The sequence below is a fragment of the Mya arenaria genome, chromosome 5, assembly GCF_026914265.1.
Source record: "Mya arenaria isolate MELC-2E11 chromosome 5, ASM2691426v1".
Taxonomy (NCBI): Eukaryota; Metazoa; Mollusca; class Bivalvia; order Myida; family Myidae; genus Mya; species Mya arenaria.
This window is the reverse complement of record NC_069126.1, coordinates 37,992,281-38,011,349: the sequence shown is the minus strand read 5'-3', so window position 1 is coordinate 38,011,349 and position 19,069 is coordinate 37,992,281. Positions and strand designations below refer to the sequence as shown.

General features: G+C 36.2%; 1 protein-coding gene across 3 annotated transcripts; it reads right to left on the bottom strand.

Annotated features, from left to right (window-relative positions):
- Positions 1-1,522: 1,522 nt before the first annotated feature.
- Positions 1,523-18,109, bottom strand: LOC128233966 (uncharacterized). Of its 3 annotated transcripts, XM_052947868.1 has the most exons (6): positions 18,056-18,109; positions 15,548-15,625; positions 8,916-9,556; positions 8,392-8,550; positions 7,689-8,094; positions 1,523-5,018 (listed from the first exon to the last, which is right to left on the bottom strand). In XM_052947868.1, exons 3-6 carry the CDS (start codon positions 9,471-9,473, stop codon positions 2,827-2,829), a joined length of 3,315 nt encoding a protein of 1,104 aa, XP_052803828.1. In that variant the 5' UTR covers positions 9,474-9,556; positions 15,548-15,625; positions 18,056-18,109; the 3' UTR covers positions 1,523-2,826. The 3 variants fall into 3 exon arrangements, with proteins under 3 accessions (XP_052803828.1, XP_052803829.1, XP_052803830.1); XM_052947869.1 differs by lacking the exons at positions 15,548-15,625; positions 18,056-18,109 and adding an exon at positions 14,118-14,208; XM_052947870.1 differs by lacking the exons at positions 15,548-15,625; positions 18,056-18,109 and adding an exon at positions 13,845-13,974.
- Positions 18,110-19,069: the final 960 nt, after the last annotated feature.

The window sequence follows — 19,069 nt, the reverse complement described above, 5'->3', positions numbered from 1 at the left end:
GGTGCCCCCGAACCCCTAACCACAATTATGAATCCACGTGATAAGAGGGTTAGCTACGCCCCTGATGGTAAGTCCTAAATAAAGCACCTCAGAACGCCCAGAATGCATCAGAAAGCACCATATTTTCAAACTTTCCTAGGGGGCCTGCCACCGATCCCCCTAGCACAATAAACAATCCACATGAATAGAGGGCTAGCTACGCCCCTGCCTTAGTAATCGAACACTCTCGTCCATCAAATACAAGCCTCAACAACTCCGAAGAACATCCCTAGTTCAAAAACATTTGATTTTTCACTCACTGTCATTCCAGGTTTAAGTTTCAAATATGTCTGTAACATCGTAAATAAATTACATTTAGCAATCTATCAAAATAGACAACTACTTTTTGCCTAGGTAACTTGATTACACTTTCACTGTAAAATTACGACAATTGCGTACAAATAAACGTTCTAAAAACTAATCAAGCAATTAATCAGCAAATTTAGAAACAGAGATCAAATATATGAGTATAATTATCAATTGTTAACGAATGATATATCTCTTGCCAAATCCTGTCCCCCTGTAACATTAATGGATTCGACCATTTTCCCACGCTCATGTCTATAATCCGGTTCAAACCGAATCTAAGGGATTGTCTCAAAATAGGTTTTTCCTGTCAACTGAAATCAATGTTTTGTGCAATCGATAGATATCTTTCTATCTCTACGGCCATGAAACGTTATAACTTGCGAAAAAATAATCCTTGTGATCATATGTTATCAATAATCATGTCATTGACTCAAGAAACCAGAAACTATCTCAAACTATTTTAAAATTGACAGTGCATACCTCAGCATTGTAATTGCTAGCTGGCTGTCTGAATGGTGTTGGGAGGCGTCTCTGAATATCGACTTTTCAAGGCGAACCTTGGCGCGGTCATCTGGGCGGATGCGCTTGCCATCCTAAGCGTAGATCGCTTTCTCATTCTGCTCATATTCTTATATGGTGTACCACCCGACCAGAGAAGAATCTGCTATCCTAATTATCTTATTCTGATGTGTCCGCTTCTGATCATAGAGGTTTTGGGTTCGATCCCCAATGTGATACATTTTGAGAAGAGTGAGAGTAGTCTAGTGGTAAAGGTGTCCGCCTCTCACCATAGAGGTTGTGTGCTCGATCACCAATGTAATACATTTTGAGGAGGGTGAGAGTGGTCAAGTGGTCAGGTGTCCGCTTCTCATCCCAGAGGTTGAGGTTTCGATTCCCAATATATAAGTGTGACACACGCTTTGGATGAATAAGGGAAATTATATGTTATTCCAGTTTATAAGGGGAATGGTAAAACAAACTGAGCCAGTGGTATTCATATACCAGTACATCTTTAGTCATTTCTTAACTTAGTCGATTTCTTAAAATGTCCATGGTCAAGTTAACTATTATATCATATTATCAAATAGGATGTTTTTAAACACCAGCCCAGGAGCATATATAAGAAAAGACATTCGTACTATTTATAACAAGTGTTATGGTATTTATTATAAAAACAGAGCATAATTATATTAATATATTCAAACAAAATTCACATTAGTGTATACACAACAATCAGCAAGAATACAATGGTTTGAATAAATCAACTGTACTATATTGAGAGGAATGTTAGTACAACTGGGCCCCTATTACAGAAGCAGCTGAAGTAAATTTTCAATGTTTTCAATTGATTATATAATAGTGATATTCATTAATTTATCTAAATGTTACCACACATATATATAATAAAATAAGAAAGATTGTTTTTTTCATATTAGAACTACAAGATGTTTTCACTGCTTTAGAAATTATAGAAATATTCAATAATTTATCTAAATGTTACCACACATATCCTGAATGTACACAGTACCAGTCCCAGTATCTTTTAGTTATGCTAACTTATCGAAATGTACGTAAATCAAATATGACTTCTCTTACCCCCCCCCCTAAAAAAAGTAAATAAATCCATTATTAATACAAAAAATAATGGCTACGTGGCCACAAATTCCCAGATACGAAAACGCCTACATGTTGCTAATATGTTAGCTGTATCTAAATCATAAAGGCTTTAAACTGTCTTGGTCATTTAAGTCAAATGAGTTAAACACTTTAATGCATTTAAGTTAACAATAAATTGCATCAACCTAGATTGTGCGTCTTTAAATTATAGGGAGAAAAACCCTTAAAACGGTCTTTAGTTGACATTATGTAAAACACTGAATACTTTGCTCATCAGGTTGAATATTTCATTCTTTATGAAATTATTCATAGTTTAACAGCGTTACACAGTATTATACAATGGATTCCTTTGACCGTACTGCAGGGTTAGTCCAACCAACGGGCGCACAAAGCTTGTCAATGACGTCATTTCCGTTATGGTTTGAAGTCATCAAGACTTCAGTGCACATATGCCGTAAAATACCAACTAACACAAAATGTTAAGCATACTATACAATGATCATATTTTCACTTGTGGATGCGGCATGAATTTGTTATCTCACTTGACTAAACAATTATCCCATTTCTTTAGAATCAATGTCTATTACCAAATACAAATAATTCAGCATCGACAAAACGTAATGTTTTTACTCGATTGAGTGTACCGTTTAATGTCTTTATAGTCCTTGATCGGTTTCACAGTGCAACTCCATATATGGCAATACACAGTGTGAGAGTATTTCTCCACCCTCTCCAGCAGCTCCCTCAAGCACCGCGCGGACATCGTCACCCGGACCAGGGTAACATCATTGACAGAGGGTGGGAGGAGCAGTGGGTGATCACCGAGGGTTGTACCCCAGATCTCTATATGTTTTAAATGATTCAGCTGTGGAAGTGTCTTACAAATAAGCTAATGTTCTTAATATGCCCAATGTTGAACTCCATTAATTGCTCACAGTTGTGTTCTAATGACTGTACAATACTACTTTCAACCTTTTCCGAAACATCAGATAACTCCAACTCAACTAAACTATTCGTATTAATCGTGATATTGGATGGCCCGGATATTGTCAAATATTGTAGACGGCAGCACGCAGAAAGGTCATACTGTCCAGCACGGCGACGTATTTCCACAAGGGTGAGAGTGTGCTTTGAGCTGTTAAACAACGCTTGGAGCTCCTCCTCGCTGAACTCTTCCTCATGTCCACAGATAGTTATATGACGTAGCTGAGACTTGTTCATCGATATCAAGGTCTTTAAGGTTGAAAAATCTCTAGTATCAGGATCAATATAAAGGCACATTAGTTCCAGTTGAATATTCTGTACATTGTTGGCCAATGCCTCTCTATGACCAGCACAAAGTGCTTGTTGTACTGTCTTAGCCCAATCGTCGTACATCCATGTGACACATTTTTCACTTACAGCATTTGACATCATTGCAGACATATATTGTGCAACTTCTCTGTTTATACCGCACATGAACAAAAACACATGCGATACATCAGCCATTGAACTGTCCTTTGATGGGTAAACGATAGGTAAAAACTCCTGAACATCTTCATGAACTGCTGCATGATAACTGTGCACTGCAGCAAGGAATTCCTGTACAGTTTTGTGGATAAAAGAGAAACTCGATGATTTTCTAATTAAAGATTGCGACTTTGTTTCTCGCATGATACCCGATTTCAGAACGAACAGGAGCTCCTCTTGTGTCAAACAGTCAACATTTTGAAACACAAGGGATGACTTTCGATCCCTCGAAAACAATTTCTCGAACGCAAGCTGTGCCAGCTTCAATACAATATTGTAGTAGTTTTGTACATGTTTAGTTTGCTTAAAACATTTTAGCAACGGTGTGCATTCGGGCGAAACACTAAGCACAGGAAGCGATTTTCTCCCAAACATCATGTCCATCATGTATGCGTATATGTCACAAAAAGAAAATGATTCATGTACTCCCTCGAACCACAGACAAACTAGCAACAATACAATGATAGGAACTGAGAGTAGACGCACCAGTCTTCTTCTGGCAACAAATCGGATAAAATCATGACATAATCTCTTGTCTGCTTCTTTTCCATTAAGGCAAACCAGCGTTTTCTGAACTAATAGCGGTGTGCTAGCTACTCCCTTTATTTCTAGGTATGCGCCTATTTTGGTGTCTTTAACGCGGTTTTGGGACAATCGCCAGGGTCTCGATGTAATCAACACAGTTGCATCTAATGTTTGCGATAAATGCGGGATAACTTTGTCTTCTAACGAACATGAACACTTTGTTTCAGTAGGATGCGTCCATTCATCCAGCCCATCTGCTATGACGACGCACTTTCGGTTTGACAACACACTTATCATAGTGGAGTAGCCAGCGGCCATCTCATCTGAACGATAAATAATGTTGATCAGCTGATCTCGAATCATGTCGGACAGTTCGCAGGATTCACAGCAGTCCCGCAATTTAATGTGAAACATAAACTCGATGTCTCTAAGAGTGTCCTCATCTTGAAAAAGATCATACTTGGGTTGTGACAATAATTCACAAAATTCCTCCCCATGAGAAAGTACAAACGATCGACCATCATCAGACAATGAATCGTATAATTCTTGAAATTCTCTTGCAACATTATATTCTCTTATTACGACAGATTTAAATATAATAAATTTCGTCGCTATTCCCTGATTTAAACATTTTTTGTTCAATAGCGGCAGTTTAAGAGAAGTCTTCTCTTCTATATCTTGATCTAAACCCCTTCCTCCAGCGTCTCTACACGACACGGAGAACTGTGCTGCCCACTTTATGGTGCACATAGCGGAAAATGAGGATTTCCCCATACCCGCCTCACCAACTACGAAAACGGTGTTGGCCAAACCCTTTTCTTTACAGAAAATCTGTTTGTAAGAGGAAATAGGAGAACCGTTTTGTTGTTGATCGTCTCCAAGTCTTCTGTGATCTTTCTCCTCGATCTTCGGTGGAACGTAAAACTTGTCCAGTCTCTCGTCCTTGTCCGACAGCAGGGGCGATATGGGCGCGCTGTTGAGCTGCTTCTGGTAATACTTGACTAGCCGTTGACGTAGATCTGTAAATAGCATAAGTATATATATAACAAATAGCATGTATATTCTCGCTACATATTAACGTTGCACTGGTAGTAAATGTTGATAAATGATACAAACCACTACAGTTGTATATATTTACCACATTTTCTGTATTTAACCGAAATTAACCTGGCAAAACCAGAGCTATCACTGAGCGTGATTAAGACCCCCAAACGCCACCACTACAGGAAATGGCAGTTAAATGACTTTGCGGTTGAGGTCTTCTTTCATTTTCGGATTGTCTTTTTTTTAATTAAAAAGAACAAGAGGGCCATGATGGCTATAAAACGCTCACCTAAGCAAAGTGCCATAACTCTGTAATAAAGCATTAATAAAAATGTTGCAGTTTAAACATATCTTTACTGATGAAGATGCCTTGTTTTATACTTTAAAAGGTCATGCAATGAAGCTACATGTAAATTTTCATTGAATTTGGCCTGGTAGTTTCAGAGATTTTTTTAAAGCAAAACAGTATGTCGGCCATTTTGTTGTTGTTGTTGCTGATCAATCTCAATGACTTGTTGTATTTTTGTAGACGGTCATGCAATGAAGCTTACTGTAAAGTTTCAGTGAATTTGGCCTTCAAGTTTCAGAGAAGATGTTTTTAAAAGATAAAACAGGAAGTTGGCCAGATTGTTGTTATTGTTGATAAATCGCGACCCTTTGTTGTTTTATTGTAAAAGGTTACCAAAGGAAGCTTCCTGTAAAGCTTCATTGAATTTGGACTAGTAGTTTTAGAGGAGATGTTTTTTAAAGCAAAACAAAAAGTTGGCCATTTTGTTGTTGTTGTTGTTGTTGTTGATCAATCTTGACAACTTGTTGTATTTTTGTAAGTAATCACCCAAAGAAGCTTTCTGTAAAGGTTCATTGAATTTGGAGTGGTTGTTACTGAGGAGATGTGTTTAAAGCAAAACAGGAAGTCGGCCATTTTGTTGTTGTTGTTGATCAATCGTGAACCCTTTTTGTATATTTGTAGAGGGTCACCCAAGGAAGATTTCCGTAAAGTTTAATTGAATTTGGACTGGTAGTTTTAGAGGAGATGTTTTTTTTTAAAGCAAAACAGGAAGTTTGCCATTTTGTTGATGTTGTTGTTGTTGTTGTTGATCAATCGTGACCCCTTGTTGTACTTTTGTAGAGGGTCACCCTAGGAAGCTTGCTGTAAAATGTCATTGAATTTGGACTGGTAGTTTTAGAGGAGATGTTTTTTTAAAGCAAAACAGGAAGTTTGCCATTTTGTTGATGTTGTTGTTGTTGTTGTTGATCAATCGTGACCCCTTGTTGTACTTTTGTAGAAGGTCACCCTAGGAAGCTTCCTGTAAAATGTGATTGAATTTGGACTGGTAGTTTCACAGGAGATGCTTTTTAAAGCAAAACAGGATGTCGGCCATTTTGTTGTTGTTGCTGTTGATCAATCGTGACCGCTTGTTGTATTTATGTAGAGGGTCCCCCAAGGAAGCTTCCTGTGAAGTTTCATTGAGTATGGTCAAGTAGTTTCAGAGGAGAGGTTTTTTAAACAATTGTTGACGGGCGGATGGACAAACTGACGGACGGACGGACAAACGGACTGACTGACGGACGGGCGCCGGACAAAGACCGATCACAAACGCTCACCTTGAGCACTTCATGCTCTGGTGAGCTAAAAACATATGTTAATGTGCTGCAGTGTACAATCTTACATGACAATTAACATATTGTTAACAATCGTAGAACACTAGAAATGTCCATAATAAAAAATTCAATTAAACCTGCTTTGTAAACATCAACTTAGTTCTTCCTTAAACGTCATTTTATATGCTATGACTGATAATGAAAATAGACAAAGGACAAGTACACTGCAAACAAATCAGTTAAACGTCGGATTTCTGCAGTATTGAGACGAAATAAGTTTTATGTTACAACTGATTCATAATGATTTGAATTTCTGATTTTTTTCCATACAATTTTGTCCATATAAATCAAGCGCATCTTGAACTGTCACTGAGAAACAAAATATCCCATACATCGCTACATTCCCATGTAAGTGTCAGCTTAATGAGTTGTATTGTATCAGTTTAATTTATTGTATTGAAAACAACTTATTCGTCGTCTATTATTCACTGTGATGATGCATGACGGATTCGTTTCGTCAACATTTGACAATTATGAGTTACATCCAACACTGATGCGGAATCCATTCGAAACATTTACCTTGAAAAAATGGGATGTTCAAGTGGAAAACGGTCTGACTAACAGCAATTGTTTTAATTTTGATTGTATTTTGAGACCTTAAGCATAACCTAATGAACTATCAATATCTCTATTTATGGCTGCGTATTCTCTTTTTGGATTTTATAACAACGCTTTCTTTATCTCGAACTCTCCGAGTCTCGAGGTATTTAAGCCGATCCATGTGATTTCGAGCCAACGGGTTTCGACTATAAAAAAACTTATCGAAATATAGTCGAAACCCGTTGGTTCGAACTCACATGGATCGGCTTAAATACCTCGAGACTCGGAGAGTTCGAGCCAACCGGAAATGCTTAACTGCAGATTTTAAGCAATCGGTCCTTAAATACAGATCAAGTAAATGTCAATCTGTATAACATTATTGAAGTACATGTATTACTCATGCTTGTTCGGTTTTAATTTTTTCTTAAGTATCAGACAATTACCTTCTCTTTGTTCCGCCTCTGACAGGGTAGAAAGAGCTTTCATCTTCTGCAAGGCCTCTTCTAACTCCCGTTTACCAACTTGAACAGTGTCTCTACTCTTTGCCACTGCGTCTTCAATCTCGAGTTTCCCTCTCTCCGTTACTACCCTAGCAGTTGTCATTGCATCTTCTAAATGAAGCTTCCCCTGCGTCACAACGCCTTCTAGATTGCGTTTTCCTGTTTTAATTGCATCTTCGAATTCAAGCTTCCCCTGTGACACAACGCCTTCTATATCTTTCTTTCCTGTTTCCGTAGTCTCCACTAACTGACGTTTGCCAGATTCTATGCCAGTTTCTACCGTCGCTCTAGCTTCTTCTAGTAGTTCACGAACTTCTTCAGTCGTTATTGGAAGGGTGCCTTTTTCAAGCTGTAAACCAGAGTGTTGGTCTTTAAATTTTATGTATTTAAAAAGTAACATTACAGCTAAATACCCTATTTAAAACTATACTCTATAACAATGCGTCAATATATGCTTCCTTAACAAGGTGTTATATAGAACTATTAAATAGAAGGTTAAGTAATGACATAAATTTTTAAAGAATAATGTATTTTAATATATCATGTATATTTGCTTTTCGGACAGAAAAACAATTTAATAAAGAGCATTTTAACTTTTTCAAAAACCTTTTTGAGCTCTGTGTGTCAAATAAACACAAACATTAACCTGTTGCAGTTTAAGAACAGCTTGCTGGGCATCCATGTCACTGGCAAGAAATGTAGAGTCTGTCAGAAGCGTATTCAGAGTGGCGAAGTAGTCAGCTAGGTCTGTGTCTGTCAACTTCAGATCCGGGGAATGGCGAATATTGCGGCCTACTACACGTGCCTAAAATGGAAAAATTATGTTAAAAAATAGTAATTATAATATGTAATAAATACCGAATATTCAAGATGGTTGTGTAAAACTATTATATGTTGCCATTGGCTAAAAGGGGTCACAGCCCACAGTCATAGGTAATATTATGTAGTTTGTGTTTGATAAAGTGCTTTCTTCATGTATATATTCTTTAAACGTTAACACACAAACCATATCTGTATCAAACAAAAACATCGTAAAATAATATTCGTACTTGTACTAGTGCATCTTATATAATGCAAATTACAGTCAAAGGCCAGATTTCCTTTAGCCAAAATTCTTATAGAATATGCTTATTTTAATTCACTGACAGAAATATCGTGTGTATGTATTACCTCAGTTAAGGCGTTAGGTTGGTTGCCAATAGGAAACGACATACGCCTTTGGAACTCCGTACAGTTGATCATAACGCTAATGATACCATTGAAGTCTGTCTCGTCGTACGACGTCACATCGTGATAGCCGTCAGGTGGCATAAAACATTTGGCTACTTGCCAATGGTTCGTACACCATTGGTTGGCTTTGGTATTCTTCCAGGACGGTCCACTATATCTGTGAACAGCGCATATTTCATCCCGAAAGTCATCACATATCTGTGAGGGGCAAGGTCGGTGTATCTTAAATGGAGTGTTGTGGTACTTGCAGTTGCGCGGATGTGAGCAGAGTCCTCTTCTTGGACAAGGCAAGACATGTTCTGTCAGACAAAGGCTGCATGTTGTTCCAGCAGCGAGGTGCCTGGCATGGAGGACTGAAGAGTGGATATTTTGCTGAACGCGATGCGATTCCCCTTCAACAAGGCCTCGTAGGCCAGCCTTGGTGATCCTGAGGGCGAGGGATCCTTTCAGCCAGTTCTGGTTATCCTTTTCCTTTAGAATGTCTTTGTACGAAGCCATTTTGATCTAAACCCCGTGCTGACACGTTAGTGAAGTCAATCTGACTCCACCCGGTCTGATGTTGCAGGAATCGCTGGAATTACCTGAAGGTTACAAGATAAAATAAAAAATAGAGTGTGTTTTGTTGAAGCGAAATAATGAAATATGTTCATGAAGTAAATTTACTTAACAGATATATTGTCACAAATTTTTCGCCTGAGTTCTGTTAACAAATAAACACAATTAGAATATTCATTTATTCGTGTTACTCTTAAATGTAACACATTACTCAAAACATCAAGAATAGGTAAAAGTAAAGGTGAAAAGGGCTGTGAACAAAATGGATCTTTTTTTTCTTGCATACCGGACGTCATTCGGAACTCCTCGGCCATTTTATCGAAAATAACCTCGAATATATGCCGTAAATTAGTTGAAGTAGTTCGTATTTTTTTTTTAAATTACATCATTAATTAAATGAAGTGTTTTAGCTTGTATTTATTTATTGATCTAAGTTGAAATTGATTGCTAGTGAAGTGTATTGTTGCAAACATACTTAAGATTACCGCGAATTAAGTCTTTAAGTTTAACTGCTAAATTAAATTACTACGCGATATACTTGCAGCGGACTTAAACATATCGATTTCTGAGAAGGTAAACCGTCCAAATACATCCGAGGTTGTTTTCGATACAAATGGCCGAGGCGTTCCGAATGCCGGACGTGGTTTTCCAGTCATGTGACCAGTGCTGGAAAAAACCGTCTTACACCCCAAATGTAAGATGAGTCACGCGTAACAACGCAATTTTTATAGTATGGTTCATGGAAAGTATATTATGCCAATTGAATCAAATATTTAAGTATGCAGGACTTTTATAATTGAAAATCAATAATCGTAAAAAATGCGCTTCATCAAGTCAGCAAACAACGTCGCACGTGCATTTTGGTGAAATGTACAAACTTGCGTGTTATACGTCAATTTCTCCACAAGTTGATATTTTAAGATATGCATGAAAACATTAGATATCCATATAGTTGATTATAGGTATCTATCATGTGTTTCCGGTGCGGATAGAAAAATCCGACCCTCGGGCACGCTGCGTGATCCGTAATTCGGCAAGCCTCGTTAGCCGCTTACGCGCGTGCCCTCGGGTCGGATTTTTCCATCTGTACCGGAAACACATGATAGATACTTATAAATCTACTTAAGCATCTTGTTTTATTTAAAGAATGTAATGTTAATGCATTTTAATACTTTTTGTCAACCAGATTCACCGATGTGTTTTGAAATGTGGAAAAAAAACCTTTCGATGTTTCAGACTCCACCCATTTTGAACACCCCAATTGCATACCATACCCCGATTAAATGCAACATGTCGATTTTAATCCTTAAATATGTCAAATAAAGATATTCATCTTGATAAAATATGTAGGCTGCATGATTGGTAAAACATATCTTAAGTGTAATTGTAATACATGTATGAAGTATTTGCTGAGACAATGACTTAATATATGTGCTTACATATAATAACCATAACATCCAGTCGAATATAAACATTGCCAAGTTCGGAGAAATCCGGTAAAGCGATAGTGCCTATCAGTGGCGGATCTACCGGGGGCACAGAGGGCCCATGCCCCCCGGGCCGGCAATAATGTTGTTTTTTTGCACATCTTTATTGATTTAACTGTACAAATAAGTTGTTTAAATACAATTTAAATTTTATATAAGCATTTGAGCAAATAAACGATTGAACCTGATTATCGAGTATAATATAGTATACGAAAAGTACAAAGTCTCTTGAAAATGACATCGGGGCCCGAACAGAATAAATCATATACCAGAAATATAAGTTGTTTTAAACTGTTAACATGTGCACATGTTCGTCATTGCTTTTAATAATGGCATTGTGTGTCAACAAGAGATGTGTGTTTATGACGTGCATTTAACAAGTTTTAATTCAAAAAGTTGCCGCCTTGAAACTTTCCATTTCGGTCTTTATTATCGTCTAGTTCTCGGAATTATGTTAGAGCCTTTGTAAATTAATACATAATAAATTATTTAAAACCCTTGGAATGTGTTTTTACTTCAGTTAACTTAAATAACAATGACATCCGAGGTACCAACAGTATTGTTAAGTGCAATCAATATACTGTAGGTTTATATATAGCATTTATTCTACGGCATATATGTGTGTGTGTCAGCTGGACGAGTGGTTAACGACATAACCTGTTGATCCGTCGACACTAGTTCGATTCCCCAAACCAGCTTGATATCTTTGTTATTTTTTGAAAGGTTTATCTAAGATCAGCAAATGCTATCTGTTTAATCCAATTGATCTGCCAAACATCATTGACAATGAAGACAAATGTTAATTCAATGTCATTATATGATTTAAACAATGCATTCAAAAAATGTTTGATATGTTTATAATTAGTTGTGCCCCCCCCCATATAGAAAGTCCTGGAGCCGCCACTGCTTATAGTTATATCGATTTTGTATTTTTTATTCTTATCTGCCTTTCTCTTGCCATGCGTCCGAGAGATAAATAAGTCCTAAAATAGCGTCACTTAACACTTCTATTGCACTGGGAGGAGAAATCGATAAAACCGCCGTTACCCAGATAAGCTCCAAATTTGGCAATGATTGGCCATAATTTGCCAAAAAAATATATCTTATTTGATAAGTTAAAGTAATACTCTGTTGCTCGAAATGAATACATACACATGTATAACAAACTTACATTTTGACTGATACACCTTTAACTATTTACTTAATAATGCATTTATGGAAAATATTAATGACTCAGATAACAAGATTGAAACCGTGCATTTAATAGCTGAAAACGCACAAATATTAAATGATTGGTGAATGCTAAAAGATTTACTTTGTTCTACTATAGTCTCACATGGTAGAAATACTGCGTTTTATGCTCATTTCTTTCAAATTAAACTCGGTATCCTTTATCTGAAGCATTCTTTTCGACAATTATTCATCCTTTTTGGAATATTAAAACGAAATAAGTGATTGTGGTAAATCTTATCTGGGAGTAAGAGTGCATCTTTAGGTAGGATGGATGTTTGAGAACCATCGTGTAAAGATTCAATGCAATGCATCGAATTGTTGCTTAGGCCACAACAAATTGATCATTTGTTCTACGGATTTTGCCAAAAAAAAGTAGGAGCGAGCGAGCGAAAAAAAGAATACTTTTTTTTTAAAATTTAAAGCAATTCAGAGGCGAACGCAAGGCGAAAAATTAAAAAAAAAGTTTATTTCTTACCAAATTTATCATGCAATATGTCAAGAAATGTTTTTTAATTGCGAACATAGATTCTTAGTTTAAATATAAAGGAATTTTTTTTTAATTGTATCACATGGAAATCTGTCTCAATATTTAACAAATGGCAATTAGATCCAGTGCTTTACTATTAACTTCAATTTAAGCATGGATATATTGTAAAGACAACACTCCTCATAGTAACGTGCAATTATTCGAAGACCAAATAGAAAACTACCAGCATTGTATTCATTCCGTAACTTACTATCACAAAAAAACAAAAACATTTTAGACTAGTAAGAGTAATTAATGATTTGAACTATTGGGTCAGGTCTATATTTGAACCTCTTGAAGCAAATGATAAAATTGTAGTGACTTTGACATTGCAGAAGATCGAAAATGTAAAAAACACAGAAAACATATCTAAAAAAAAAGACACTGCGGATTAAATTGCGGGACAACGTAATTGAAGCAGTATTAAACAAATCTGCAAATGTGGCACCGGTCATTATATTAGAGCAGGTGGTGGAAAAAAGATGTTTCCCTTTCAAGACCTCGCCTTTACCACGAACCTATGGTTTATAGGTTTGTGTCTTGAAAAAAGTATGATGACACCCTCCATAGCTTCAATGCCCGTAAGAATCAGGCCCTCTAATAACAGGCCATTTACTTAAAATCGATCAAAGAAAACAAGTGGATAAGAACAAAGAATTGAGAAAATTAAAACAGTCATTTTACTTATAAAAGGTTTTATTTTCTGAATTTACTGATGTTTATTTTATACTGTACACATATATGTGTAATGCACTAGTCAATTGTAACTACGGCCCCCAAGGTCCGGGGAATAGCGGGGACTTTGACTTTTGGTCCAGCCAACCCCGGGTAAATCCACCGGCACTGCGGGGCCACCTGGAAGGTAAAAACACGGCCCATTTTCCCGGCTATCTCAGGTATACCCCCGGTCCTGAGGGGGGAGGAGGGGGGGCATGGTTACAGTTGACTGGTGCATAGATACAGACTGTTTCTAAAACATTTACAAGTCCTACTATTTTTATCTGTTTATAACAATTATGAGTAAATGAAAACTGAGAAATGCATTTTAGAATTTAAAAAATAACTCACGAAAACATGTTCATTTGTTGTAAGTCGAGTGTCCGTGTATTTTAATATAAGTTTTGCACTCAAAATCTGATTTAGTTATTATTTAACACTAAATTTTGAGTACAAAACAATGAATTACTTAAAACACACATAAAAAATTATTGCCTTCGACGCTGTGAAACTGTTGTTGTTTACTGAAGACTATACTCCATTGACTATGACACTGATTTTCATTTAAAACGTGTATTTTACATTTACGAAAACTGAAAGTAACCTGAAAATTAAAATTAATACCGGAAATAAATAACAACGGTGCGTCTCTCAAAATATTCCCGACAAAAAAGACTGTCAACAAAGATCGGCTGTTTTGCGGTTACCCGGACCTGATTTTGTCCTGACACGAGGAAAGTTTGCTCGCGAAGAATGTAAAGCATGGAAATATCTTCAAAAATCAAAGTGCTAAAATCACTGATGGCCTAGGGCTTTATTAAGGGGAATGTTGACAACCATGTTCTAAGCATTGAAAAAATCGGCTCACATCACAAGGGGTCACTGTTTAATGGGTTAGCTTAAACTGTAGACTAAAACTGCTTGCAAGCTGCAAAGGAAATTTGAAAAATCTAGTTAACTGTGTGTTGAGTGAGGGGGGGGGGGGCTAAAGCGTTAAATCAGATAAAGTCATTGTTCTTTTGAATTTCTCAAAGTCGTTAAATAAGACTTGTACAAATTAATTTACGTGGTAGGCACACATACTTCTTTAATTTGATCAAATCCTTTTATATCAAAGGACTGTTATTTGCAGTTTCAGAGAAGATTTTCAATGATGTAATTAAATACTCAAGTTATTTTCATTAGATGCCATTCTTCATAATATATTATTTAGTGAAGACATTCTAGAAAGTAGAAGAGTTTTATGCTTTATCATATTAACGTTTTTTAACATTATATAAAATTGAAAGAAAAATGAAAGAAATAATAAGGAAATATGGATATTTTTGGTATATTTAGCTCACCTGAGCATAAAGTCTGTCGTACGTCCGTCCGTCTGTCAACTATTGCTTAAAAGAACATCTCCTCTGAAACTACTAGGCCAAATTCAATGAAACTTTACAGGAAGCTTTCTTTGGCAACCCTCAACAAAAATACAACAAGGAGTCACGATTGATCAACAACAACAACAACAACAACAACAACAACAAAATGGCCGACGTCCTGTTTTGCTTTAAAAACATCTCCTAAAAAACTAACGGTCCAAATTCAATAAAACTTTACAGGAAGCTTCCTTGGTAAACCCTCTACAAAAATACAAGGGGTCACGACAACAACAACAACAACAACAGCAACAACGACAAAATGACGAGTTCCTGTTATGCTTTAAAAAGCATCTACCCTGAAACTACCAGGCCAGATTCAATGAAACTTTACAGGAAGCTTCCTTTGGCAACCCTCTACAAATATACAACAATAGAGGAAATTCACAAGTAAACAAAAAATGATATGCGCGGCCAAATAGAATGTGCGGGCGCAAAAACAAAGTTTTTTTTTGTTTTTGTTTTCGTTTGTTTAATTTTAGGTGCGGCAAATCCGACGAACAAATGATCAATTTGTTGTGGCCTTAGATAACTTAAATGTGCAAACAAGCAAAAATTTAACTGAAATGTATAAGCGTACGGCTGAATTATAAGTTTCATTTCAATATCAGATTCTGACTAAAATTTGCTTACATGTGAACCCTTAACCAAGGTTTGACGCCAACGCCAATGGTGTGTAGTATCGCTCTCATTTTCTTTAAGCCAGTCGAGCTGAAAAAGACACTTAAAGTTAGTCGAACACAAATAAATAGTATTCAATCATTAATATCCATTGTCTAAAACAAAATTGTAAGACAATAGGCATGAATTTTAGAATATTATTCACAAGTTTATTTTTGCTATTAAAAATTCGTATCGCGGTGAAAATATTGCGATGCAATTTTCGTCTCAACACATATTCATCCCTTATTTGGGATGTGTAAAATGTAACTGTCTCATTCAGTGTTCGTTAGGAATTAGCAATAAGCAATTAACCTGACCTTGACATTGACCATGACCTTGACCTTGACCACTGGGCCTGTCCATGTAGTTTTCATTGCATTACTTACAAATGTATGTCAGAAAATCTTTCCAAGTTTTTTTCAATTGCTCATAGTACTTGCATCAATCAAATCATGTCAATCAGAATAATTAAGAATATTTTCGTTAAGGTTTAAAGCAATAACAAAAAAATTGTATTTTGAATTGTAATTCAGGATGAACTGAATTGTCACATAAATGTGAAAAATTCCCTCGAAATGCCCCGACACTGCAAGATCATAAAATAAGTAAAGTAAACACTTTGTCTTAGATACATTAATATGTAATATACATATGCTTATCAAAAGCTGCTTAAGCAATAAAAAATGAAAAAGTAATAAAGAAACGACGCAAGCAACAAAACCAGGTTTTCAATAATTGGCAGAAGAATTTCAGTCTCTGTTGTAAGATTCAGTTACAGCTGGGAGGTTTTATTTTTAGTAGCATTGACATTCATCTTGTCCCTAGAGACTATAAACGCAATCCCATGGAAGTCTTCCATACGTTCTTCATATATACCATGTTCGGAAACAATATGAATGTCAACCCTTACTAAATTTATTCAGTGCCAACTGTTTTTCTATTTAAGTAACAGTGAACTTCATCCTAGGGGCCCCAAACACTAACCCGTGAAAAGACAAACGCCTTCTATATACCAAGTTTGGTTGCAATCAGTTAAACCTAACTAAATAAATTCGTTACTATAGTTGAGTTTTGACGCCCCCTCATGTACTCCAACAAGGGCGTACTTCATTCTTATAAGCAGGTTTCGCTTTGGCAAATAAATGCCTGTCGAAAGCTATGGAAAAATGTCAATCAAGAGCCATAATTTGTATTTAGGAATAATATTGAGTTATATAACCTTACTGTGTGATGGTCGTTACAAACTGTGCGAAGAATAAAGTCAGTTCAATGAAGGGTATAGTAGTTATTAGTGAAAATCCCGACTTAACCTTAAACTTAAACTGGACCCAATGTGCCCTTTAACTTAGTTCCTAAGGAAAGCAGGGGCCATAATTTGTATTTAGGATAAAATGATGTAGGCCGTTTTAAGATGTTCGTCAATAATTGTATGAAGTTTAAAGTCAATTGAATGAAGGGTATCGGAGTAAAAATAAACATCCTAACTTGCCGTGAAACAGTAACGTAACACGTAACACGATGTACCCTAAGACATTAACCTAAACTACTAAGTCAATCAGAGGCCATAATTTGTATTTAAGATAATACGGAGTTATGTGACCTCATTGTGTGTTGGTCCCGAACAACTGTAAAGAATTTAATTATTTGAATGAAGGGTATTGGAGTTATAAGTGAAAATGCCAACTTGCCCTAAAACTTCAACTGGACACCGACGATTATGCCCTTGATGGGCGAGTAATAGGGCCTCCTTATTTTTCGAATACTAAAATAGTCAAGCTAAATCTAGTACGCCAAGTTTGTACACTATACATCATGTTGACCTATATATATTTAAAAAAACAAATTTCATATTTATTCTTTACACATAATATTATTCTTTATGAATAATAAGGATCAAAGAGATCTCCGAAATTAGGGGCTGGAATATCTACAGAATGTGTCCGATTTGGTATTTTAAACTACAAGCAGATTATGAGGAGGCGGACCTGGCGCACACCCCCTCTAAAATAGTCCTAGTTTACTTTAATTTCAAAATGGGAGGAAAATACAAGGCTTAAAACGCATCATTTGCGACTACAAATCATTACACTTCTTTAGGGAGTAACCTCAGACCCCCATGCAAATAGTTTACGCCATATCCTTTCGGTTCTGAGGTAGGGGCGTATGTCAAAAGGTTGCACCCCTAAGTAACGCCCCCTCTAATGTAAATTGCTGGAACCGCCCCTGTAAACGGACCGAAAAGTCTCGTGTTTCAACTTTTTTCAACTTAATTTTATAAAGGGGTTATATGTCTGGGTTCATATAAAACGCATTTACATTAAACTTTCAGTATAAATTAATACGTGGGTATTTCTAACATTCCTATTAAAACAGCTTTAACATATTGTGTACAGACTATAAATATGATAAAGTTATTAATTCTAACAATATATTTCTTTACTTTGCTTTAGGTAAACTGAAAAGAAAACGATTTATTACCTTAAGCTTAAGTCTTCTCCGCCATAGCACTTGAAGTATGATGTTAGGTCGTCATTATTATCTATCTATTTGTATCTATACAGCAAGTAAGTTTACCGTAAAGTAAACCCTGAAACTGTTGACTGCAGCCAGTTGTCTGCTCCATGACAGACACAGCAATACAATTAATTTTTAAATGAAGACATTGCTTGTAGATATGCCAATCACAAAATTGTCTAAAACACATTGAATCATTTTTTTTATTTGAACTAAGCCTTGTTTGCGGTTAAAGAGTGTCATGAATGCATGACATATTTATTAAAATCATATAAACATGTAATGCTTTTATTTATTAATATTTTATGTCTTAAGATATTTTTCTTTCATTTTTATTTTAAGTATGCGCAATCTTTATTTGAACACTCAATTTTGCAACCGAGGCGCAACCTTAGTGGCCTTAAATTGTATGTGTACCTTCACTCTCCTTTCATACACCAGCTTAAGATTAGGCATATTATGGAGACATCTGCGGCAGACGGTGCAGACTTTGACATCATGTATACAGGCAGTTTATCACAGCAATGCTAGTGAACTAGACATATAATGGATACATCTACGGCAGACGGTGAAGACTTTGACAACATGTATACAGGCAGTTTATCACAGCAATGCTAGTGAACTAGACATATTATGGATACATCTACGGCAGACGGTGCAGACTTTGACATCATGTATACAGGCAGTTTATCACAGCAATGCTAGTGAACTAGACATATAATGGATACATCTACGGCAGACGGTGAAGACTTTGACAACATGTATATGGACAGTTTATCACGGCCATGCTCATGAACATGTCATATTATGGATACATCTGTTTATAAAATTTAATTAAAACAATTTGTTTTGTACTTACATGACTTTGTATAGAATAAGAGCTGCTGACTTATAACAATGTACTTCGTGGACAGGTGGTATCACTAGTTGACATTGACATTGAAGGTACAATAATCTTATAAGCCTGTTTGTGTACGG

What these genes read in the sequence shown, in the direction of transcription:
- LOC128233966 (XM_052947868.1), bottom strand. Translation starts at nt 9,473, where the DNA reads ATGGCTTCGTACAAAGACATTCTAAAGGAAAAGGATAACCAGAACTGG. An exon ending in CTGTTCTTAAACTGCAACAG is followed by an intron (nt 8,095 to 8,391) that starts GTTAATGTTTGT and finishes TCTGGTTTACAG; the next exon opens with CTTGAAAAAGGCACCCTTCC. An exon ending in AGAGGCGGAACAAAGAGAAG is followed by an intron (nt 5,019 to 7,688) that starts GTAATTGTCTGA and finishes TGCTATTTACAG; the next exon opens with ATCTACGTCAACGGCTAGTC.